The sequence below is a fragment of the Myxine glutinosa genome, chromosome 7 (genome assembly GCF_964187855.1).
Source record: "Myxine glutinosa chromosome 7, kmMyxGlut1.1, whole genome shotgun sequence".
Classification (NCBI taxonomy): domain Eukaryota; kingdom Metazoa; phylum Chordata; class Myxini; order Myxiniformes; family Myxinidae; genus Myxine; species Myxine glutinosa.
Window position 1 is genome coordinate 138,004,687 of NC_136267.1, and position 24,939 is coordinate 138,029,625.

Sequence of the window (24,939 nt, forward strand, 5' to 3'; positions counted from 1 at the left end):
GCTCGGTGTGTTCTGTTGGCATGCAGCTTGCTCGGTGTGTTCTGTTAGCATGCAACTTGCTTGGTGTGTTCCGTTAATATGTAGCTTGCTCGGTGTGTTCTGTTAGCATGCAGCTTGCTCGGTGTGTTCTGTTAGCATGCAACTTGCTTGGTGTGTTCCGTTAATATGTAGCTTGCTCGGTGTGTTCCGTTAACAAGTAGCTTGCTCGGTGTGTTCCGTTAACATGTAGCTTGCTCGGTGTGTTCCGTTAACATGTAGCTTGCTCGGTGTGTTCCGTTAACATGTCGCTTGCTCGGTGTGTTCCGTTAACATGTAGCTTGCTCGGTGTGTTCCGTTCGGATCTACTGCATATGGGATGTTAAGGTGTCATGGGATCTACTACATATGGGATCTACTGCACATGGGATGTTAAGGTGCCATGGGATCTACTACATATGGGATGTTAAGGTGCAATGGGATCTACTACATATGGGATCTACTGCACATGGGATGTTAAGGTGCCATGGGATCTACTGCATATGGGATGTTAAGGTGTCATGGGATCTACTACATATGGGATCTACTGCACATGGGATGTTAAGGTGCCATGGGATCTACTACATATGGGATGTTAAGGTGCAATGGGATCTACTACATATGGGAGCGAAAGGTGCCATGGGATCTACTACATATGGGATCGACTACATATGGGATCTACTGCATATGGGATGTTAAGGTGCCATGGGATCTACTACGTATGGGATCTACTGCACATGGGATGTTAAAGTGCCATGGGATCTACTACATATGCCATATGGGATATGGGATATGGGATATGGGATGTTAAGGTGCCATGGGATCTACTACATATGGGATCTGGTGCATATGGGAGGTTAAGGTGCCATGGGATCTACTACATATGCCATATGGGATATGGGATATGGGATGTTAAGGTGCCATGGGATCTACTACATATGGGATCTGGTGCATATGGGAGCTAAAGGTGCCATGGGATCTACTACATATGGGATCTACTACATATGGGATCTACTACATATGGGATCTACTACATATGGGATCTACTGCATATGGAAGCTAAAGGTGCCATGGGATCTACTACATATGGGAGCTAAAGGCGCCATGGGATCCACACCATATGGGATCTACTACATATGGGATCTACTACATATGGGAGCTAAAAGCGCCATGGGATCCACTACATATGGGATCCACTACATATGGGATCCACTACATATGGGATCCACTACATATGGGATCCACTACATATGGGATCCACTACATATGGGATCTACTACATATGGGATCTACTACATATGGGATCTACTACATATGGGATCTACTACATATGGGATCTACTACATATGGGATCTACTACATATGGGATCTACTACATATGGGATCTACTACATATGGGATCTACTACATATGGGATCTACTACATATGGGATCTACTACATATGGGATATACTACATATGGGATATACTACATATGGGAGCTAAAGGTGCCATGGGATCTACTACATATGGGAGCTAAAGAGTAAAGGTAGCGTGACAACCGTTACATGAAGGAGCTACAGGTACCATGCATGGGATCTAAAGGACACATGGGAAAGGATAATCCGTTTTCCATCCCCTCTGAAGTGAAAGACAATATGCTCCACAACGTTGTGGGACCTGCGAGTACTCAAGCCACAGTTTCATTGGAATCCCGTTCAGTCAAAACAATGGATCGATGTTAAACCAGCGGACAAATGCTACTCGTGAAATTAATGTCACTGATCACTGGTAGACAAGACATCTATTTCCGACATCAACCTTAATTCCCAACAGATTGTTATCCAAAGGAAAACCATTAATACCGTCGATTCCCCAAGTGTGGTCGCAGTTCTCGGGGGTCACCCCCATGCTCGAGGTGAACTCTCGCGCCGCACTGATGAGGTCGCGCGGATCCAACACCGGAAGCACGTGCTCGCGCCACGCACCCTTCGTATAAAACTCGGACGAGTTTACGTCCAGCACGAAGCGGACGGAGCGCAGAAAATCCGCGCACGTGCGCAAGTTTTCCTGTATCCGAGGGATGTCATCTTTGGTCATGAGCGCCATACGCAAGGGTGTGTTCACTTTCAAGCCGGCTGTTCCTCATCAACGGTTTCGAATGGAATGCTTAAGCTACTTGGCGAGCGCTCCACGAGAAACTTGCAAACTGAGCAGTGGCCACATTTATCTATGGGATTCTTGATAAATCGTTTTGATTCATCGTTGTTTTTAAGACGTTTAAGATGATTAGCTGTAATTACGTAACAAAGTAATAACGATGCAGTAACCGTTCTTTCTGAAAAAATTGAGGCTGTGTAGTGTGTACCGTGAAATAAATTCAGAGAAAACGAGTTGCACGAAAAAAATAAAATTTTTAATGCATTATATTTATACCGAGCGGTAAAACGACGTCGACTACACCGCCAAAACGAAAGGCTTGAACGATAATTTTAAAAAAAACAGGAATAAATATATTTCTGAAAAGAAACATAACGAAATAGAGATGGAATCATTATGAAATGTTCCAAACGTCTTCTTAGGAATTAATAAATGCACTCATTAGTTGAAGAAGTGCCATAATTTCTTCGTGAATTTTGACCTGAACCCGAGGGATCAACTACTCAATCTCTGAAGGTAGAATAAGAAGAGGAGGAGGTAGACGAAGTAGAAGAAGAATAGGAAGTTGACAACCAGAAGAAGAAGAGTTTGGTGATTGGAGAATTTGGAATCTGCTGTTTCGATCTTCCGGATATTTTCTACCCTTTTGTGCTATATGGATCCTCGTGTATGCAAAGTGACTATAATTTTTCAAAGAAACCAGAGATAAAGATTCAATTTTCGGAAGCCTGACGACCATTGTTTAGCTTTTCTTTTCAGGATGGCGTATATAGATTATCGCCACTCAGAATAGGCCATTCCTTTCAAAGAAGAAGAAGATTAGGGATCATTCAGCAGTTCCGCGTAGCGGATTCGTAGTAGCTGTAGATCAGCAGCATCAGCTTGTCAGCACGTGAATGAGTTTGGAGCAAAGCGCAGGGAAAGCCCTAAATTGCGATGAAGCACTGCAGTCCTTTTAAGCTCAGGAATCCATCCCCACCACCGAACGAGAGTAGCGATGATGAGGAAAAAGAAGAGAAGGCGAATAATGAGAAATCCGACAGGAAGGTGGGAGGTCCAGACGCCATTGGAGACACTATTTACAGCAAGAGTTGGCTGCTGTCTGTTCTCTCACGGGTAAGATGTGTTGTTTGTTTGAACCACCGTGAGTGGTGACCCTTGCACGTCGTCGGTTTTGGTGGTGCGTCGAATTGCTTCAGGTGGAGACGTTGCACGTCCTGTTTCCCAGGTGGTTGAACAGGCACAGGTGAACAGCACTAATAAAGAGGTTGTGAAGACCGACTTGGTATTGGACAAGGAGCTTGAAGATGACATGTGCAAGATTTGGGACATGTCCATGGATGAGGTATACCACTTGGTCCTGATAAAAACAACTTTTCCTTCAAGCAAACCAAACTTAATGAATCGTTATTGTCTTGTAAATGAATGATCGTTTTAAGGCCATTTTCCCCGCTAGAGCGGGGGTTAGCCTTGCGGGCCCCATGACAATCATGGTTCCCTGTTTTGAGGCAATGTTTTTATGGCCGGATGCCCTTCCTGACCCAAACCCCTTTATTTTCTTGTAAATTTTCTTGCGCTTGTTAAAGTGGACATCTCTCTGACCATTCTCAGAGAGCCTCCTCAGCGTCGACGAGTCTGGCATTTCACTCAGGCCAACTGGCACGGTCTTCAAGCAGCCATCAATCATCTGGACTGGTCTCCCATCTCTACCGCCTCTGACATCAACTCATCCTGGGAATTCTTCCAAAGTAAATTGCTCTCTCTCATGCACAGATTTATCCCATCTCGTCTTCAGTTGTCATACCCTTCCTCCCGTCCATGGTACACGGAATCTTGTGGTGAGGCTATTGCCCAGAAACAACTTGCTTTCGTCTCCTGGAAAGCAAATCCAACGGAAGGAAATCTCATTTCCTTTCACAAAGCCCGAAACAAGTGTGTGTCCACCCTCAGGAGAGCCAGGAAACAATATCTCTCAGTTCTCAGGACCGAACTCTCTTATCTGTCTCCCTCTTCCAAATCCTGGTGGCGTCTGGTCAAATCTGTTTCTGCTGTTTGTTCCCCCTCCATCCCCTCCCTCACCTCAAATGGCCACAGGGCTGACTCTGCACGTGAAAAATCTGAATGCCTCAACTCTGTGTTTGCCTCTAAATCTTGTGTCCCAAACCCATCCCTCTCTGTACCCACCGTACCCAGTCGTACCCAGCTGCTCCTGCACTCTGTGTCCTTTCCTCCTGACAAGGTGGAAAAGTTTCTGTCAACCCTCGACCCGGATTCTGCAACTGGACCTGACGGCATCAGCCCACGGGTCCTAAAATCCTGTTCTTCCACTCTTTCACTCCCTCTCTCTGTTCTCTTCACCCTCTCTTTTGCTCAAGGTCATCTTCCATCTGCTTGGAAATCTGCCCACATCACCGCTTTGCACAAAAAAGGTGCAAACACAGATCCCAGCAACTACAGACCAATCAGCCTTCTCCCAATTATCAGCAAAGTCATGGAATCCATCATTGCTTCAGATATGAAATCTTTTCTCTTCTCCAATGGCTTGATCTCTGATCATCAATTTGGTTTCAGACCTGGTCACTCTACTCTGGACATGCTGCTTCTGCTTTCTCAACAATGGATGGAGGTCCTCAATGCCAAACAGGAAATTAGAGCAGTCTCCCTTGACGTATCACGTGCCTTCGATATGGTCTGGCACCCCGCTCTGCTCACCAAACTCTCCTCTTTTGGTATCCATGGAAATCTCCACGCATGGCTGGCGGACTTCCTCTCTAGTCGTAGTCAACGTGTGGCCCTGAATGGGTTTCTCTCATCTCCTCTTCCTGTTCAGGCTGGAGTTCCCCAAGGCAGTGTTCTGGGCCCTGTGCTTTTTCTGGTCTTCATCAATGATCTCTCTGACTCTCTTGAAAATCCTCTCTATCTCTATGCTGATGACTCTACTCTCTGTCGCTCCATTCTTCATCCTTCAGATCGGCAGTCTGCAGCCTCCTCACTCTCTGCAGACCTGGACAAAATCACAGACTGGGCAAACAAGTGGAACATGTCTTTCAATCCTGACAAATCTCACACTCTTACGATGTCTCTCCGAAAAGACGGACTGGACAACCCTCCCATCCACTTTCTGAATAATCCTCTCCAATAAGTTCTGTCACTCAAGCTTTTGGGTCTCACTATCTGCCATGATCTTTCCTGGGAAAACCACATTTCAAATCTGGCCTCCAAAGCCAGTCGCCGACTGGGCATCCTCCGTCGTGCGAAGTCCTTCCTTGGCACACCTGAGCTCCTCACCACATACAAGGCTTTCATCCGCAGCTCAATGGAATACCGCTCTCCCCTCTGGGCTGGTGCTCCTGCCTCACACCTAGCTCGTCTTCACGCTGTTGAAACCAAAGCATTCAGAATCATTGGAATCTCCCGCGATGAAGCTAACTCCAAGGGCCTCTCACTCACTCACCGCAGGCAGGTTGGTGGTCTTTCCGTCCTCTACCGACTCCTCTCTGGCCTTGCCCCCCCCCCCCCCCAGCTCTCTCTGGGCTCTGTACCGCAAATATTCCTACAGGTCGCACAAGATCTGCCTGCAACCCTCTTATGGTTAAACTGCCAAAATCAAGACTCTCTGCTCACCTTCACTCCTTCATTCCTCTTTTCTCCCACCTCTGGAACAAACTCCCTCACTCTCTTCAATCCCACTCCACCCTCCAGGTCTTTAAAACAGCTGTTCACCACCATCTTTTATCTTCCCCCATCCAAAACCTTGATCTTTTCTACCCCTGCTAATTTCACCCCAATTCCACTTTTTTGAAATACCAACTTCTGTCCTGGATGGAAGTCCTTGGTGTCCTTGTGTTTTATACTTCTCCCTCCCCCCCTCCCCCCCTCCCCCCCTCCCATGCCTCCTCCCCCCAAGCCCTCTCCCTTCCACACATCTCCCTGCTCTCAAATGTTGTGTTTGTGTGCTTCCCCTTCTCTCCCCATCTTGTCTTCCGCTCCCTCTTTTTATATATTTTGTTTGTCTGGTTTGTTTTGTTTGTGAAGTAAATGTTAGCTCTTTCACGAGCCTCGATTCAGTATACAAAGAAAAAAAAAAAGAAAAAAAAGTGAAAAATGACCTGAACTCATTCTCTTGCAGGTTGTTGCTGCGTTTCTGCAGAAGGTCAACGGCATTAGCGTCTTGCACGGTGTGATCGAGAGGTCTTTGTCTTGGAGGCTCATTGTAAGGTTACTGGGACAGTTGCTGTATGTGATGTGTATCACTTGCCCATCTCTTTGCTCTTCTTAGGAGTAAATATGGTGGATTTATTTTCATCCCAACATGCCCCCTCCCCATGCTTGTCTCCAGGTCTCTCCATAGATTCTCCTCCCGCCTCCGTTTTCATGACCTCCCATCTAAACATTTTTCTTTCTCTTCTCATTCCTCACACGCTCTCCCTTTGTTTTTTTTGTAATCTCGTCTCGCTTTTTGAAGAGATGAACTTATAAAATGAGTCGTGATGTCCGGATGTCTGTCAGTCCATCCTCCGTCAGTCCGTTACCTTTTTGCTGTTTTTTCTACTCCCTTATCCTTATCCCTTATCTGTGGTGGGAGGAGACCTAAATGGACATGTGGGAAGGAGTATGGACGGTTTTGAGGGAGTTCATGGGGGTTACGGATATGGTGTGAGAAATGGAGAAGGTGAAAGGATTTTGGAGTTTGCTGATGGAGCTGATTTGTTGATTTGTAATACTCAGTTCCAGAAAGAGGACAATAAGCTTGTTACATACACGTCAGGTGGGTCGACGACAACCATTGACTACCTGATGGTGCGTAGGCGAGATAGGGGGCACCTCCGGGACACAAAGGTGATCCCGGGGGAGGAGGCTGTTTCACAGCACCACTTGGTTGTCTGCGACATAAGGGTGAAAGGTGCGAGGAGAGCTCGGCGGGTAAAGTACCAACCGAGAATGAAGGTGTGGAGGTTGAAAGAGGTGACAGTGAGGGAGGCATTAAAAGAGAGGCTGAGTAGGGTAGAGGATGATGTGGTTGAGCTTGAAAGTGGTTGGATGTCAATGAACGCTAGTCTGTTGGGAGCCGTTGGTGAGGTATGTGGATGGACAAAAGGACCACCGAGGCACTCGGAAACATGGTGGTGGGATGTTGAAGTTGGAAAGAGGATTGACGAGAAGAGGAAGAAGTTCAAAGAGTGGCAGAAGGCGAAGGGTACGGGAGCAGAAACAGCAGAGCATGAAAGTTATAAGGCAGCCAGGAAGGCTGCAAAGAAAGAGGTAGCAAAGGCGCAGGAGGCATGTAGGAAAATGTTCGGAGAACGCTTGGATTCGGAAGAGGGTCAGAAAGCAGTATTCAGGATTGCAAAGCACATAGCGAAAGAGAGGTGTGATGTGATGGGGGTGAGTTGCTTGAAGGATGAAGTGTGACAAATCGTTGTCGACCCAGATGGAATTAAAGGAAGATGGAAAAGATATATGGAAATGCTGTTGAATACAGAGAATGAATGGGATGGCAACATAGAGAGTAACCCAGTTTTAGGACCGGCAGAGAAGATAACTGAGAAGGAAGTTGAGGAAGCGATAAAAGCAATGAAGAGTGGAAAAGCGGGAGGGCCGACGGGAGTTGTGGGAGATATGTTGAAGGCAGCAGGAAGTTGGGGTGTGAAGAGAATGACAGAGATCTGTAATCTGGTGGTGAAAGAAGGCCGCATTCCAGTGGATTGGGAACTGAGTACCCTCATCCCTCTATACAAGGGGAAAGGTGACCCTCTGGAGTGTGGCTCGTACCGAGCGATAAAGTTATTGGAGCATGGAATGAAGGTATTGGAAAGGGTGTTGGAAAGGAGGATAAGGAAGAAAGTGAAGATCGACGAAATGCAGTTTGGATTTATGCCAGGAAGAGGAACGACAGATGCGCTTTTCATTGTGAGGCAGTTGCAGGAGAAGTACATGGATAAGAGGAAGAAGTTGTTTTTTGGGTTTGTTGATCTGGAGAAAGCATTCGATAGGGTTCCACGCAAAGTATTGACATGGGCATTGAGGAAGTTAGGAGTGGAGGAATGGTTGATCAGAGTAGTGATGGCAATGTACAAAAGAGCACGCACAGCTGTAAGGACGAAGGACGGGAACAGTGGTGAGTTTGAGGTGAAGGTGGGAGTGCATCAGGGGTCGGTACTAAGTCCACTACTATTTGTAGCTGTGATGGAGGTGCTGGCTCAGAACGTAAAGGAGGGTTTACCGTGGGAGTTGTTGTATGCAGATGATCTGGTGTTGATTGCGGAAAGTATGGATGGACTGAAGGAAAAGATGAACAAGTGGAAGGAATGTATGGAGACAAAAGGTCTGAAGGTGAATATCGGAAAGACAAAGGTGATGGCAAGTGGTAAAGCATGTGGTGAGGTGGAAAGAACTGGGAAGTGGCCGTGTGCTGTGTGCAGGAAGGGTGTCGGAGTGAACTCCATTCAATGTACAATGTGTGCTGAGTGGGTTCATCAAAAATGTAGTGGTCTGAGAGGGTCATTTACCAGTGTGGCAGCTACATTCAAATGTAAGGTGTGCACAGAGGGAGCTGCAGATAGAGGAAATGTTGAGTTGGATCTTGGAGGCGGCGTGAAGCTGGAAGGTGTGAAAACATTTTGCTACCTCGGAGACATGCTGAATGGAGAAGGTGGATCAGACTCGGCAACGGTTGCTCGAGTGAGATGTGCATGGAAGAAGTTTCGGGAACTGAGTGGCGTGCTGATGAGGAGGAGAGTGTCGCTGAAGCTGAAGGGAAAGGTGTATGCTGCATGTGTGAGAAGTGTTATGATTTATGGGAGCGAGACATGGGTAATGAACGTCGAGCAGCAACGAAGGCTGGAAAGGGTGGAAATGCGAATGGTTCGATGGATGTGCGGAGTATCGTTGAGAGAGAGGAAGACAAATGATGAATTGCGAAAGATGATGGGAATATTGCCTGTGATTGATGCTGTGAAGAGGAACAGGTTGAGATGGTTTGGTCATGTATTGAGGAAGGATGAAAGTGACTGGTTGAGAAGAGTGATGGAAGTTAATGTAGAAGGAAGTAGAGGACGGGGAAGACCGAGAAAGACTTGGCTAAAGATGGTGGAAGAAGAAATGCGGGCAAGGGGGTTAACAAGGAGAGATGCAGAAAATAGGGCAAAATGGAGAAGATTGTCATGGGGACCGCAAGGCTAACCCCCGCTCTAGCAGGGAAAATGGCCTTAAAATGCATGTTGTTCTACTCCCTTATCCCCCCAGCTGATTGTTCTGAAACATGACACATTACGACAAGACAGTAGGGCCCCCCCCCCCCCCCCCCCCCCCGAAAAAACCAAAACTTTGGATCCCTACTCGTCCCTTATTTACCAACCAATTGCTCTGAAACCCAATACAGCCCTTCTACTCGATGTTCCGCAGGATCATTCGGGTTTAGATTTTCTATTTCGTATCGGTGGGCCTCCCAGGGAATCAAAGGGGGTGGGGTGGTCCCCCAAATCAGCAGAGGTCTGAACTACAATCTCAAGAGATGAACGCCAGCCCACTCGAGGCTATTTATTTTGTATGCAGAGTCAAGGCTCATGGAAGAGCTAGAACACAGAATGGATCAGGAAGCAACATAAAAGGAACAGCAAAAAAGAGAAGGGGGAAATGCCAACAGCAGGGCCAAAGAACAAAATAAAGAGAGACAGACAACAATCTATGTGGGTAACGATGAGGGGTAGGGCAGAATGCAAGGGGTGGACAAGATGGATATAAGCAAAATTTGGAGGGTTGCGGGGTGGTTTAACAGGTGTAGGAAGGATCATGGCTTTAGATGGGGGAAGGGTTTCTCAGATTATGGTGAACAGCTGTATTGAAGACCCAAAGGGAAGAATGAGACTGAAGAGAATGTGGAAGTTGGTTTCACAGGCGGGGAGAAAATAGGAACGAATGAGTGTAGGTGATTAGTGATTCTGGATGTTGTGAGTCTCCATAGGAGGGGGTTGTTGGTAGGCCGCATGCACCCTTCAGAAACCTGGAGGGAGGGAGGGGGGGGGGGGGGGACAAAGCATGGACAGGGCAGAGGGTGCAAGACCAGAAAGAATGTGGAAGAAGACAGAGACCACTGACCTGTCTGCGATGGCAGCGATAAGTCCATAGACTCAACTTCGTTGCGGGAGATTCCAATGATCTTGAAGGCCTTGGTTTCCACGCGTCAAACTGATGAAGGTGTGAAGCAGGGAAGCCAGCCGAGAGGGGAGAGTAGTATTCAATCATCACTCAATTCTACCCACACTCTCTCTATTTGATTTGAAGTCTGTGAATTTTGACCTTCTCTCCCTATTCCTCACACATTCCTCCAATCTTTCTGTCTCCTATTGTCCTTTGTCTTCTCTGTTCTCAATATTTCCTCCACCCACTTTGCATACGTAGTAAATATGTAGCCTCTGAAATGAATGACAGTGCAAATATTCAAACAACTTTTCAGACACAGCCCGAAGTTGTGGATAAATTTGAGTTTTCTGAAGTTTTTGTTCATCTAGGAGATCTGCGTTGGAATTTTGGGAAACATGACCTGCTTTTTGCCATGCTGCTTGGCATTGAATAACGATGAAGCATTTATGTGAGTAACAACAGCTAATAGTTTCCAGGTTTGGTACAATTACCATGTCTTTTCGAGTCACTCTCTTGCATGCTTTACGATTTGAATTAAACGAGCTTTACAAGCCAGTAAGAATGCTCTTTTCTAAATTCAATATTTATTTGTTTTGCTGTTTCGAGGTTTATCTATTACATGTGCAAACATAGCGAAATTTTGGCGTCTTCATCTCCAAACTCAATACCATGCTACCAGAGCATGCTTTGCATTTTGTAACTTTTTGAGGTTAAAAACAGCTGTACATCCAAGTTGGGTAGTTTTATTATTAACATACCCCAATACTGTATTCTTGACCCGATTTCCCCACGTCCCTCCCCCATTTCTCTCCTGTGTACGTAATAAATAGATGGCCCCTTAAGTGATACTCATTGAGTATGCGGATGGAATACACATCTTGAATAAGTTGGGAGATTTATTTAACTTTGGCAAAACAAAAGGTAATCAAGGGAGGCACAAAGCACCCCTCACTTTATATGGTCCGTCCGTCCATCTGTTCACCCAAAATGTGTTGGCACTCATATCTCAAAGGCTATACATTGAAACTAGCTGAAACTTGGAATATACTTCTACCAATACATCTAATTAATGGCTTATGAAGCAAATGAAAAATCTGCGCTCATAAAGGTGGTGTGGTGTTGGCTTAGCGGTTAGGGTGCAGGCTTGAGATCCTAGGATCTCGAGTTCGAATCCCGGTCGATCGCTGAATTAACGCCACGGGGGTTGACTCAGCCTGTCATCCTTCCGAGGTCGGCAAATTGAGTACCAGCTTGCTGGGATGAATGATCCCGGTGTTTACCCCGATTTAGAATAGGTACACCGTATTCCTGCGCATCGTAAAAGGCGACTAAGGGTTGGCGTTAGGAAGAGCATCCGGCCATAAAAACATTGCCTCAAACAGGGAACCATGATTGTCATGGGGCCCGCAAGGCTAACCCCCCACTTTAGCGGGGAAAAATGGCCTTAAAATGATCATTCATAGGGGGGGTTTGTGGGGGGGGGGGGAGGTTTGTTAGTACAATTTGTTTGTTTGTTTGTTTGTTTGTTAGCAACTTCCCGTTAGTACAATTGGCTAGTGGCGGCAGTGGATATTACACATATGCACACACACACACACACACACACACACACACATCTCGTTTTTTCATTTCTGTTCCTCACAATTCTATCCCTCTCTTTCATTCACAGACACACACACACACACACACACACACACACACACACACACACACACACACACACACATACACTTAATTAATTGTACAGTATCGGTTGTTCCTAAACTTAAATAATTTAAAGGATTGTTGTAAATGATGTTAATTTCACAACATCCCATATTCAACTTTATTTAAATTGTAAACCTCAAAACATAGTTCCTCTACCTAAAGCAAGAACCTTAACCCGTAAGCAACTGACTTGTTTCCCGACTGCATGGATCATCAGCTGGGCCCCGTTCTTCCTCGAGGTTTCAATCCTTTCAGCCCAGGACCTCTCCAAACGGCGGATCCACATCAGTAGATCCACAACCTCAGTTGCGTCCAGGCAGTCAGTCAACCCATCAATGCAACATCACTTATTCCAACTTTACTTGCAATTGGATTTAATGTGTTGTCATATATTTATAACTTTCCTTACACACTCTATAATATGATATCATTAAATCATCACACACACACACACACACACACACACACACACACACACACACACACACACACACACACACGCTTCTCCTTTTGCCGATGATGCAAACATCGAGTATAATTTCTCTTGTCACCCTGGAACTAAACAATGAATATATATTTAAACGGCCCTCACATACCATATAGCTTCAGCCCCCACAAACTCCCCCCGCCCCCTCCTCCTAAACATCATTAATCGTAATTATCATTTTAAACTTGCTCTGTGCATTCACAAGCCCCAGATATCTTGTCATCATTGTTAAGAAGCACCCAAACCAGATACGGTGTTTTCCTTTGGGAAGTCTGCCTGAATGTTGGTAAAGATGTCACCGTCTTTCCAAGTGCATACTTCCATTAAATAAATCAGCAAGCATGCCACATTGGCACGAGCTAATCCCGCAAGGTTCAAAATCCACTCGCTGACTGGGATGATCGGGGGGAGGTCAAGTAGAACGCACCCGTCCACAGGCCCGGGCCCACTTTGTCGAGTTTTTGCAGTGCATGCTGCAAGATATCAACTTTTTGAGCGAGTTGATCAGGAAGTTCTCCAAATCTTTTGTTGTGCAGAGGCACACCCCGCTCTCACAAGTACATTTCCAACTATTTTTGGTTTCTTTCATAAGCTTTTTGAGCCATTTTATGCCACGATGCTTATCTGGCATGCGGAATATACTTCCGGTGGTCTTCGTTGCTAGGCGTCTCTGGGCATGCTCACCGAACATTCTGGGGTGAATTGCTTCATTTTAAAAGTCTCGTATTTGATTTGAGATCATTATTCATTGCTGTTCATATTTCCAGTGACAGACATTTCTTCCCACAGTGATTTTCTGCTGCAGCTTCTTGGTGAATCCGACCCGCCAACCCTTCTGGAAACCTCTCGGTAAATGAATCAATCGTTTTACTTAGCGTTTTTGAAATTAGAAGGATCAAAGGCAAGGTTTGGTGATGATGAGTGCTGCGCTTTAAAGGACTTCCGGAAGGGATAAAACTCAAGTGGGTAGAGAATTCCAGAAAAAGGGAAGAAAATAAATGCCGACGATGTGCGAGACGTCAGAGGGACACGAGGACTTCGGAAGGGTCAATGAGGTTATTAACTGAATGACGGTGTTTTGCCTTTGAAATCAGCTGGTAAAAGCAGGAAACGTAATGGAATTGGTATCGACGTGAAACATGGCATTTGGCTGAGCCATATATGTACTGGCAAACATGGATGGCCCCGTTAATTGGCATTGAAGAATGGCAGCAGACATTACGAATAACATTCGTTGCATAACTTTATATCGTTTGTGTGCACACGTTATGCAAAGAATGCCAAGTTAGTCGTGTCCCCAACGGATTACGAGTCTTTGAAAGCGATTGTTGATCTGCATCGGCGGACAAAATAAAATTGGATTAATCAACTAAAAGTTGAAGAATGTTTGCCTATCACTGTGTAATACGAGGTGCAACTTAGGTTTTGAATAAAAAAGTGCTAGCTCTGATAAAGGGCTAATGCTCGAAACATCAGGACCACCTCTTTTCCCTCAATGGTAAAAATGCTCTTTTCAACTTTCATTTCATCAAAATCGATTGTTTGTGTGCCCATTTGCTCATTGTTGTTTCTCTCTGCAGGCTCATTTTGACTTGTCTTTCTCACAATGAGGCGTCTAGCAGCTGGCTGGCTAAAATGAAAACGTTGGACTCTGTGTTTGACAACGTCTGCTTCATTTTGAAGAGTTCCACAAATGGTGAGTGATTTTGACTTGTGAACTAGTCGGCAGTTTTATCCTTACTTTGGAGGATTGGCAGGAATGTGATTATTTGGGAATGTTACGCAACGTTATGTTGTAAAGGGAGGGAGGGATCCATAGTTAAGTATATTTACTCTTGTAAACAGGGAAAATGTCAGAGTAAGTGGGCTTGCTTAACATGATGCTGAGGAGGCATCGTATGTAATTTTATAGACAGAAGAGCACGCGATAAGATAGATGATGTGTAAAAACCCTCCTTTTAGTGGGTGGGACCAGGTGAAGACTGACGACCACAAAAAAGCACAATGGAAGTGTTTTGCACTTGTAAAGGGACCGATCATGAACTGTTTTGCTGGCGCTCCGCAAGCCATGGCGACAAGGTCGGCTGTGGAGTTCCGCTGAGAGAGGGAGGAAGTCTTTTTCATTGGGGATGGCCCAGAAGATGGCACCTCCCACAGGCAACTGGCAGCCAATCACAGGACCTGCCACAGTTGAAGGTGGTCCCAGAGTCTACAAGGGTTGTAGCCGCACTTGCATGCGGGAGTTGGGCCTTTGACTCCGAGAGAAATCTCTTTTCTCTTTCTCACTCTCTCACTCTCTCACTCTCTCTCTCTCTCTCTCTCTCTCTCTCTCTCTCTCTCTCGCCCTCTTTCTCTCTTTCTCTCTCTCAAGCTCGCTTGCTCTCTTGCTCTTTCTCGCACTCTCGTCTTCTTTGTCTCACTGGCTTTCTTCGTCACCCACTCAGCTTCATTGTCAGGATAGGGAAGACTATTCTCTGGAGATGGGTATGCCACCTCACAATCTCTCGCCTCCACCGTGCCACTCCTGCCACCCTTCCAGTCCTGAGCTGCGCTTCACCTGTGCACCAACGACCTGCAGTCACCACCAGCTTCCGGCCTGCTAAAGTCCTCACCTGCTAAAGTCCTCACCTGCTTCCCCTTTATTAGTAAGAGTTGTGTGTGGTACCACAGCTACGTTAGGATTGTTAACGCTGAGTTCATCACATACTGAACCGTCCGTCGTCTGTCGTCGTCGTCGTCGTCTGTCGTCCGTTAACTTGTCCAGTCAGTTCAGTTGAGTTCTGCTTCCCTGGAAGCTCTAGTTTGCATTAGTTTTTATTTTATTGTATTTTATATTTTACATTTTATTGCCATTTTTTGCATTAGTTTTTATTTTATTGTATTTTATATTGTTGCGGATATGAGGACTGTTTTTTTTTATTGTGTGCTTTATTATTATTATTATTATTGGTTATTCTGCGCCTCCTGCCTCCGGAGCTGTGTAAAGGTCAAAAGGGCGTCCCATAATTAGTCCACAAGCATACACGTCAGCCAATAATAGAATACCCCTGTTCGATAGTTATATCTTATTCTGTGTTTTAGGATAAGGCTGTGTCTCCCATTAATAGAAATACTCCATTGCACCAGTGAAAGAGATAGATTCCCTTCATTCCCACTCCCAAAACTTCCATTTCCCCTTTCGTCTTTGCCAGGCCTCGAGTGCCATTGCCAATTACCTCCCTTCCAATTGCCAACTGCATTTTGGGTGGTTTTCCCTTCATCCGCCATTGACCACGAGGCAGGGTTGGGGAAGAAAGGCGGGTCCCCACCTCGTCATAGAGGGGAGGAGTGAACCAGCCCTTGCCGACCAACCCAGAACGAGGGGTTGGCTTTAGAGGGTGGAGAGAGAACGTTTGGGGGAGGTTCGCAAAGGTTGAGGGGCGGGGCCTATATAACCCACGGCGGGGCGTTTCCGAAGAGAGATGCGCTTTGAGTAGAGTCGAGGAGGGAGGAGATCAGAAGACAGGAAGGCCTTGAGTTGGACTAAGCAAGAGAGGAAGTTGTTGGACTGGGTGGGACTAAGAAAGAGAGAGAAAGAGTCCTGAAGCTTGTGAGGGAAGGAGAGAGAACCCGTCACACCAACCCCCCACCAGCCGCGTTGGCTCCACCAACCGTTCACCTCCACCAAGGCTCCACCAGGCTCCGCGTTGGCTCCACCAGGCTCCGCGTTGGCTCCACCAAGCATTCACCTCCACCAAGGTTCCACCAAGCTCCGCGTTGGCTCCACCAAGCGTTCACCTCCACCAAGGCTCCACCAAGCTCCGCGTTGGCTCCACCAAGCGTTCACCTCCACCAAGCTCCGCGTTGGCTCCACCAAGCGTTCACCTCCACCAAAGCTCCACCAAGCTCCGCGTTGGCTCCACCAAGCGTTCACCTCCAGCCATCCACCTCCTGCCATTCCTGTCATTCCCCGCGTGAGTCTGTCTTTTGTTTGTTCTGTCCTGGGTTAATTAAGACTGTAGGTAAGCTAGTATTTGCACTGTGTCACCTGCGTCTTATGTGTTGTAAATAAACGTGACTGCTTTCTTTTTACTTGTGTGTATAATAAATCCTGTTATTCCTCCGTACTCTGTTTTCTTCTCTCTTCCTCTTTACATTCGGTCGCTTTAGAGGTTTCCCGATTGAATACCTGTGGCGCGATCTGGTCAACGTTCAGGAAGTCGGGCCAATCGGGGATCCTGTAACGGTCGCGGTTGACCATCCGCTCGGCCCAAAGTAACATCTTGTCCGCGACCCGTAACAATATTTTACATGTTATTGCCATTTTTTGCATTAGTTTTTAACTCAACTGGACGAGGTAAACCTCGTGTACCGGAGGGTTCAGTATGTGATGCTCCAGTTGAGCATCACATACTGAACCCTCCGGCATCTGTCGTCGTCTGTCGTCTGTCGTCCGTTAACCTGTCCAGTCAGTTCAGTTGAGTTCTGCTTCCCTGGAAGCTCTAGTTTATTTATCACTAGCAGAAGTACCCGGCATTGCCGGGCGGGGGAGGGAAGGGGAGGGGAACGGGGGGGGAGGGGAGGAGAGGGGAGGAGAGGGGGGGAGTGGAGAAGAGGGGGGGGGGGAGAGGGAGGGGGAGGTTGGGGGGTGAGGGGGAGAGGGATGGTGGGAGGGGGGTGGGGGAAAAGGGAGGGGGAGGGGGGTGGGGGAGGGGGAGGGGGAGGGGGAAAAGGGAGGGGGAGGGGGGAAAGGGAGGGGGAAGGGGGAGGGGAAGGGGAGGGCCAGTCAACAATGACGTTGCAGTTCTCATGGTCAGAGAGCAGCACAGCAATCGCGACATCGTCCTGCATCTTCGCAACAGCACGAAGCGGATTTTGCAGACTCACCGATCCTGTGACGCCCTCAAGTACCGGCGTTGCCAGGCGGGGGAAGGGAGACCCATACATTCCCAACCCGTACATTCGCCCTCTCGACTCAAGCTCACTCGGACAAAAGCCTTGCACAAATTACACCGTGAAGGCCCAATGGCCATGTCTATGCCACAAATCAAGTACGTGAGCGAGTCGGGCGCACTGAATTGAAAATATATAGAACGCTCATACTCCGTGAAAAGTGAAGCCGCCGTGTCGCCATCTTGGTTAGCACGACTCGACCAACTCGCTTCGCGGATCTCGTTTGTTTTGAACGTGTGAATTACGTGCGAACGCGTAACTGTGAGTTTATGGCGGCAAGGAACATCACGTGATCGCTCTGAGCGAATCAGCGCGCTGCTCTGCCACCACCTCAGATTCCGTGCATAATATTCCTCGCTGAAATGCGCTGAGGTAAAAATATGGTAAAAAAATATTATGAAATAATTTTTTTTAGGTCGGCCATGTTCTTCCCAGGCTCAATGGCCATGTGTTACGTGGTCCTCCCGGTGACTACCTGGTCTCGGTGACCCCCGGACCGTGAGAGGATCCCCGCCAGAAAGATATATGATTTATACGCTTTCGTAGCGCAATCAATATGAATTCCAGTCAATAAGAAACCCCACACCAAGGATCCGGATTAATCAATAATATATTCCAAATCAATCAACAACAATCAACAATCAATCAACAATATTACTAAGATGGCCATCTCATATATTTCCCCCCGTGACCCCACTCACTGCACCCTCAATGGTCACTGTCCCTCACAATGTCTCTGGGCCCCTCCAGACAAAGGTGAAGGTCGACTTCTCCGCACACGGGCGGTTGAACGGACCCCTGGCTGATGTGCTCCAAACGTGCATGTCCCGTACCGGGAACGGCTGCTGCAGCGGACACCTCCTCGGGACGCCACCGGAGTCGGAGCCCGTGATTGCGGCCTCTGGGCTGTGAACGGCTCGCAAAGCGCGCGAGGCCCAAGGTGCGACCCGTACACCTTCCAGGAACCCACGGCAACCTGACACGTAACAGGCAATCACCCCACGCAGGTAACTCCTCTCGCCAGACGGGCTTTTCAAACGCAGCGTTCCAAAGCAGATAAAGATCGACTCGGCTCGCGTCGGAGCTGGTCGAGGATCAAGATGGCCGCTTCTCTCCCGACCTTGTCTTTTTTCTTCTTCCGGTTCACCATCCCGTTTCCGGTCTCCTGTTATCAGGAGCACTTCTAACAATTTAACCACAACAACCTTTAATAGAATAAACATTAATAAGCAATGACCTGAATAGTAATTCAGATAAATCCGGAATCCGTAACACATGTCTATGCCAAATATCAAGCACGTGAGCCTCTCCGTTTAGGAGTCTATCGGTAACATTACACACACACACACAAACTGTGTTTTATATATATAGATTGCACAGCACACCGGTGTGTACCCCGGTTTAGAATAGGTACACCGTATCCTTCCGTGTCGTAAGAGGTGACTAAAAGGGTTGGCATCAGGAAGGGCATCCGGCCATAAAAACATTGCCTCGAAAAGAGAACCATGACAATTACAACTACATATGGGCAGGGTGCAGCCCGAAGTACCCCGTGGGGGACCCCACTCCCTCTCGTCAAAACTCAAGGTGGGGAACCAGATCGAAGCAAGGGTGGAAATCACTCCATTTATGACGACGAAACGTCTGATGCCCGACATGGAGATCAGTTTCTGAGGTTTGGGATATGGCATGTAGGGACAATGACAGGGAGATCAGGAGAAGTGGTGGAAGTATTGGTCAGAAGAAGAGTGGACATATGTTGTGTGCAGGAGACGAGATGGAAGGGAAGTGGTGTGAGAATGGTGAAGGGTAGGCAGGGACAGAAATACAAGTTTGTGTGGCAAGGGTGCCCAGAAGGCGTGAATGGTGTTGGTGTCCTGTTTTCTGAGGAGTTTGCATACAGTTTGGTGAGTGTGACCAGAGTGAGTGAAAGGTTGATGATGGTGAAAATGATGATTGGAAAGCTCTTGGTGAATGTCATCTCAGGATATGCTCCGCAGGTTGGTCGGAGCGATGAAGAGAAGGACAAGTTCTGGTGTGCGATAGAGAAACTGATGGAAAACGTGAAAGATGCGGAAGTTGTTGTGGTAGGAGGAGACCTAAATGGACATGTGGGAAGGAGTATGGACGGTTTTGAGGGAGTTCATTGGGGTTACGGATGTGGTGTGAGAAATGGAGAAGGTGAAAGGATTTTGGAGTTTGCTGATGGAGCTGATTTGTTGATTTGCAATACTCAGTTCCAGAAAGAGGATAATAAGCTTGTTACATACACGTCAGGTGGGTCGACGACAACCGTTGACTACCTGCTGGTGCGTAGGCGAGATAGGGGGCACCTCCGGGACACAAAGGTGATCCCGGGGGAGGAGGCTGTTTTACAGCACCACTTGGTTGTCCGACATAAGGGTAAAAGGTGCGAGGAGAGCTCGGCGGGTGAAGTACCAACCGAGAATGAAGGTGTGGAGGTTGAAAGAGGTGACAGTGAGGGAGGCATTAAAAGAGAGGTTGAGTATGGCAGAGGATGATGTGGTTGAGCTTGAAAGTGGTTGGATGTCAATGAAAGATAGTCTGTTGGGAGCCGTTGGTGAGGTATGTGGATGGACAAAAGGACCACCGAGGCACTCGGAAACATGGTGGTGGGATGATGAAGTTGGAAAGAAGATTGACGAGAAGAGGAAGAAGTTCAAGGAGTGGCAGAAGGTGAAGGGTATGGGGGCAGAAAAGGAAGAGCATGAAAGTTATAAGGCAGCCAAGAAGGCTGCAAAGAAAGAGGTAGCAAAGGCGCAGGAGGCATGTAGGAAAATGTTCGGAGAACGCTTGGATTTGGAAGAGGGTCAGAGAGCGGTATTCAGGATTGCAAAGCAGATAGCGAAAGAGAGGTGTGATGTGATGGGGGTGAGTTGCTTGAAAGATGAAGTCAGACAAATCGTTGTGCACCCAGGTGGAATTAAAGGAAGATTGAAGAGATATATGGAAATACTGTTGAATGCAGAGAATGAATGGGATGGCAACATAGAGAGTAACCCAGTTTTAGGACCGGCAGAGAAGATAACCGAGAAGGAAGTTGAGGAAGCGATAAAAGCAATGAAGAGTAGAAAAGCGGGAGGGCCTGCAGGAGTTGTGGGAGATATGTTGAAGGCAGCGGGAAATTGGGGTGTGAGAGAATGACAGAGATCTGCAATCTGGTGGTGAAAGGAGGCCGCATTCCATTGGATTGGGAACTGAGTACCCTCGTCCCTCTATACAAGGGGAAAGGTGACCCTCTGGACTGTGGCTCGTATCGAGCGATAAAGTTATTGGAGCATGGAATGAAGGTATTGGAAAAGGTGTTGGAGAGGAGGATAAGGAAGAAAGTGAATATTGACGAAATGCAGTTTGGATTTATGCCAGGAAGAGGAACAACAGGAACAGCTTTTTATTGTGAGGCAGTTGCAGGAGAAGTACATGGAGAAGAGGAAGAAGTTGTTTCTTGGGTTTGTTGATCTGGAGAAAGCATTCGATAGGGTTCCACGTGAAGTAGTGACATGGGCATTGAGGAAGTTAGGAGTGGAGGAATGGTTGATCAGAGTAGTGATGGCAATGTAGAAAAGAGCGCGCACAGCTGTAAGGACGAAGGACGGGAACAGTGGTGAGCTTGAGGTGAAGGTGGGAGTGCATCAGGGGTCGGTACCAAGTCCACTACTATTTGTAGCTGTGATGGAGGTGCTGGCTCGGAACGTAAAGGATGGTTTACCATGGGAGTTGTTGTATGCAGATGATCTGGTGTTGATTGCAGAAAGTATGGATGGACTGAAGGAGAAGATGAACAAGTGGAAGGAATGTATGGAGACAAAAGGTCTGAAGGTGAATATTGGAAAAACGAAGGTGATGGCAAGTGGTAAAGCATGTGGTGAGGTGGAAAGAACTGGGAAGTGGCCGTGTACTGTGTGCAGAAAGGGTGTCGGAATGAACTCCATTCAATGTACAATGTGCGCTGAGTGGGTTCATCAAAAATGTAGTGGTCTGAGAGGGTCATTAACCAGTGTGGCAGCTACATTCAAGTGTAAGGTGTGCACAGAGGGAGCTGCAGATGGAGGAAATGTTGAGTTGGATCTTGGAGACGGCGTGAAGCTGGAAGGTGTGAAAACATGTTGCTACCTCGGAGACATGCTGAATGGAGAAGGTGGATCAGACTCGGCAACGATTGCTGGAGTGAGATGTGCATGGAAGAAGTTTCAGGAACTGAGTGGTGTGCTGACGAGGAGGGGAGTGTCGTTGAAGCTGAAGGGAAAGGTGTATGCTGTATGTGTGAGAACTGTTGTGATTTATGGGAGCGAGACATGGGTAATGAACGTAGAGCAGCAACAAAGGGTGGAAATGCGAATGGTTCGGTGGATGTGTGGAGTATCGTTGAGAGAGAGAGAGGAAGACAAATGATGAATTGCGAAAGATGATGGGAATAGAGCCTGTGATGGATGCTGTGAAGAGAAACAGTTTGAGATGGTTTCGTCATGTGTTGAGGAAGGATGAAAGCGACTGGTTGAGAAGAGTGATGGAAATGAATGTAGAAGGAAGTAGAGGACGGGGAAGACCGAGAAAGACTTGGCTAAAGATGGTCAAAGAAGAAATGCAGGCAAGGGGGTTAACAAGGGGAGATGCAGAAAATAGGGCAAAATGGAGAAGATTGTCATGGGGACCGCAAGGCTAACCCCCGCTCTTGCAGGGGAAATGGCCTTAAAATGCTTGTTGTTGTTTGTTGTTGTAGTATACAAGTTTGCATATTCTCCATTTCCTGTACATGTTTGTCCTGTCAGTTGGTTTGTTACATTGCCTATGCCCCGCCAACCTCCTCTCTCCATACCTCTTTTATTTTATTGAAAATAAACCATTATGATGGTAAGAGACGTTTTCCCATCTTTCTCCTCTGCACATTCCTCCACCATATTCGGCCGAATTGGGAATAACCTTGGGGAATCACAAGGTGAATATGAGCACAGTGCAATTTCATGTTTGAACACAGTTTCGCTTAACACTTTTCAGTTCACGGGATCGAAGAATGCGGTGCTGAGGCATATCGTGTTTGTGAGCCTACAGCGCCATTATAATTTTGGCCAGGTCCTTGAGATGGTCAAATCACGTTAAGTAGGCAAATACTTAGTCCTACTTAAGTAAGATCATATTCCTAATCTTCAACAATGATTGCTCCAACATTCTGGAAAATCCTCTTCATCTCTTTGCTGATGACTACACACTCTGCAATGTCATCAGATATCGTTCAGTTGGCAGGCAGCAAGCAGCCTCTTCCCTCTCTTCAGCCTTTGACAAAATTACAAGCTGACCAAACACTTGGAATATGTTTTTCAATTCTGAGAAATCTCACTCTTGCTCTCTCCAAAAGGACCATCTTGCAAACCCTCCCATCTAGTTTCTTAATAAACCTTTCGACGTTCAGTCAGGATACTCTAATGGTTCATTGTTCCCTGTAATCTGGTACTAATTCTGCGGACATTGGAAGAATAACATGCTGAGTCAACACTCCTAGTGTTATTTTAATGGCACAACAGGGGCTCAATCTCAGGACGCTCAGATGTTAAGCCAACACCAGGCTTTTAAGACGTAAGGCAACACCAATTCTGCTAATCATAATGTATTATAATTACACGTCTATTTGTTACTTGCATAATCAGAGTCGCAAGTGCTGTATATTGGTTGGTCTGATCTGTTATTAGTCCCCTACCGGTGGACACCGGAGGGGACTATAGGTTTGCACGCCGTCCCTCCGTCAGTCCGTCAGTCTGTCAGTCCGTCACGCAAAGAACAGTTTTCCGGATTTTTTTTCTAAACTCTTAATGCTAATGATTTCAAACTTGGCACATGGGTTCCTCATGATAATTTACAGATCCATTTCGAACTTCACCGACGTTTCGATCATGTTTGACAAAGTTATGGCACTTTGAACTTTGGGAATTCTGATAATTCTGATGATCCTTAACTCGGTGCCATTTTAAGTTTTAATTTCCTTTAAAAAAGATTTTCTCTGCAATAATAGGACCGATTGAGATCAAATTTTCACCGGAGGGGGGACTCGGTCTGTAGAATATTTTAATGGTAATTATAACGTCACAGGTCACATGGTTCGGCCGTCATATTGTTTTTCGTGAAAACACGAAAACCCCTTTTTCTCTGCAACGGCTGAACAGATCGAGGCCAGACTTTGCAGGCAGAATCGCATACCCATGACGAACAAAACAGTCAGCGAACATGACGTCATGCATCAGATGGTTTCAGAGTTATGACGTTTTTAAGCATGAACCTTTAAAACCGAGCTCCTCCGTCATTTTTGATCCAATCGAGGCGAAACTTCACAGGTCTGTTCAGCATGCCAGTCTACTAAAATGTCCTTTTGGAATTTGCGATAGGGCACGTGGTTTGGCAGATATCGTTAATTAAACGAAAATATTTTTTAAAATGGATATCTCTTGTTTATTCTGGAGTTCTTCTCAAGCCGCACCGCGCGCCCTCAGCCTCGTCTGGCGAACGTCGAAAGCGCGACACAGCACGCGCTTTCGGGAGGGGCGGAGCCAAGCCGAGCAACATATATATTTATACACATCGATCATTGATTGTGAACCGGAAAATATAATAAATTACTGATATTTAGCGACTCGAAAGGTTCTTTATCAACAACTTATTTTGTCATGCTTCTGCTGGCCTGTCTGCGAGGTGTATAAATCGAGGTCCCGAGTGCGAATCACAGGTGAGCCCGTCCTGAGGTAATTAGCGATTGGGAACGATTCAGAACCTGTCGGTAAATAACCCTTGGTAATTTCCCCAACAATTTTCCGGACGACAGACTGCTGGTAGGGGACATGTATTGCAGCGCAATACTCAGAATGCTTGTTCTCTCTGTCAATTGCCTACAGGCCGCATTTTCACTCCGAACTTCACGAAACTTACCCACCTGGTGGAGGTCGTCACAAGCAAGACCCATATTCTTTTTGAAGTCTATAGGTCAAAACGTCAAGATCACATAAATCATCAATTTCCATCGATATATAATATTGTTATGTCGATGGGGTAGTGATGACTTTAGACCAGGTAGATTTGTATCGGTAGCCTGCTCCGATTGTCGTGTAGAAACTTGTTCGCCCGGATGTCGGATTAGTGCATATTTGTCCCCGACACGCGGGGGCGTGACATGTTAACTAGCTTCGGGAATAAGGATAAATTATCCCTTGTACGTCGTCCCCTTGGTGATTTATCCTTTGTCCCTTTTGGCACCGCACCAGAGACACTAGTTAGAATTGCCATTAAACTACACTAAATAACAGTAAAAACCAACCGGAAGCCAGGCATCAAGCACTACGGCTGACAAACCCGCCTGGCAGACGCAGATAGCTCAGGCAGGCCGAGAGCCACACCAAGAAGAGCAGTGATTGGGTGGGAGTTGACAAACAGGAAGGCAGGGGTAAGAAGCAACTCGCTGATTGGCAGAGGGAATGGCGAGTAGGAACCATCACGCTGATTGGCAAGGCACGACC

The 24,939-nt window shown here is 46.8% G+C and overlaps 2 protein-coding genes across 6 annotated transcripts in view; one reads left to right on the forward strand and one right to left on the reverse strand.

The window, feature by feature from the left end:
* LOC137431675 (putative methyltransferase-like protein 25) overlaps nucleotides 1-2,195 on the reverse strand; it is a 145,383-nt gene extending 143,188 nt beyond the window's left edge. For 3 of the 4 annotated variants that reach the window (XR_013624175.1, XM_078782313.1, XM_078782314.1), the window contains exon 1: nucleotides 1,860-2,194. Coding sequence is in view for 3 of the 4 variants with exons in the window: in XM_078782313.1 (XP_078638439.1) it covers nucleotides 1,860-2,103 (244 nt within the window). In the remaining variant the exon portion in view is untranslated. Of the gene's footprint in view, nucleotides 1-1,859 lie in introns of all 4 variants that reach the window. The other variant, XM_068123266.2, reaches the window with a different exon arrangement.
* A 526-nt stretch (nucleotides 2,196-2,721) lies between these two features.
* SAAL1 (serum amyloid A like 1) overlaps nucleotides 2,722-24,939 on the forward strand; it is a 58,697-nt gene continuing 36,479 nt past the window's right edge. For both annotated transcript variants that reach the window (XM_068123267.2, XM_068123268.2), the window contains exons 1-6: nucleotides 2,722-3,270; nucleotides 3,383-3,499; nucleotides 6,284-6,367; nucleotides 10,665-10,744; nucleotides 13,280-13,339; nucleotides 14,071-14,186. In XM_068123267.2, the coding sequence (XP_067979368.2) occupies nucleotides 3,091-3,270; nucleotides 3,383-3,499; nucleotides 6,284-6,367; nucleotides 10,665-10,744; nucleotides 13,280-13,339; nucleotides 14,071-14,186 (637 nt within the window). In that variant the 5' untranslated portion in view covers nucleotides 2,722-3,090. The remainder of the gene's footprint in view (nucleotides 3,271-3,382; nucleotides 3,500-6,283; nucleotides 6,368-10,664; nucleotides 10,745-13,279; nucleotides 13,340-14,070; nucleotides 14,187-24,939) is intronic.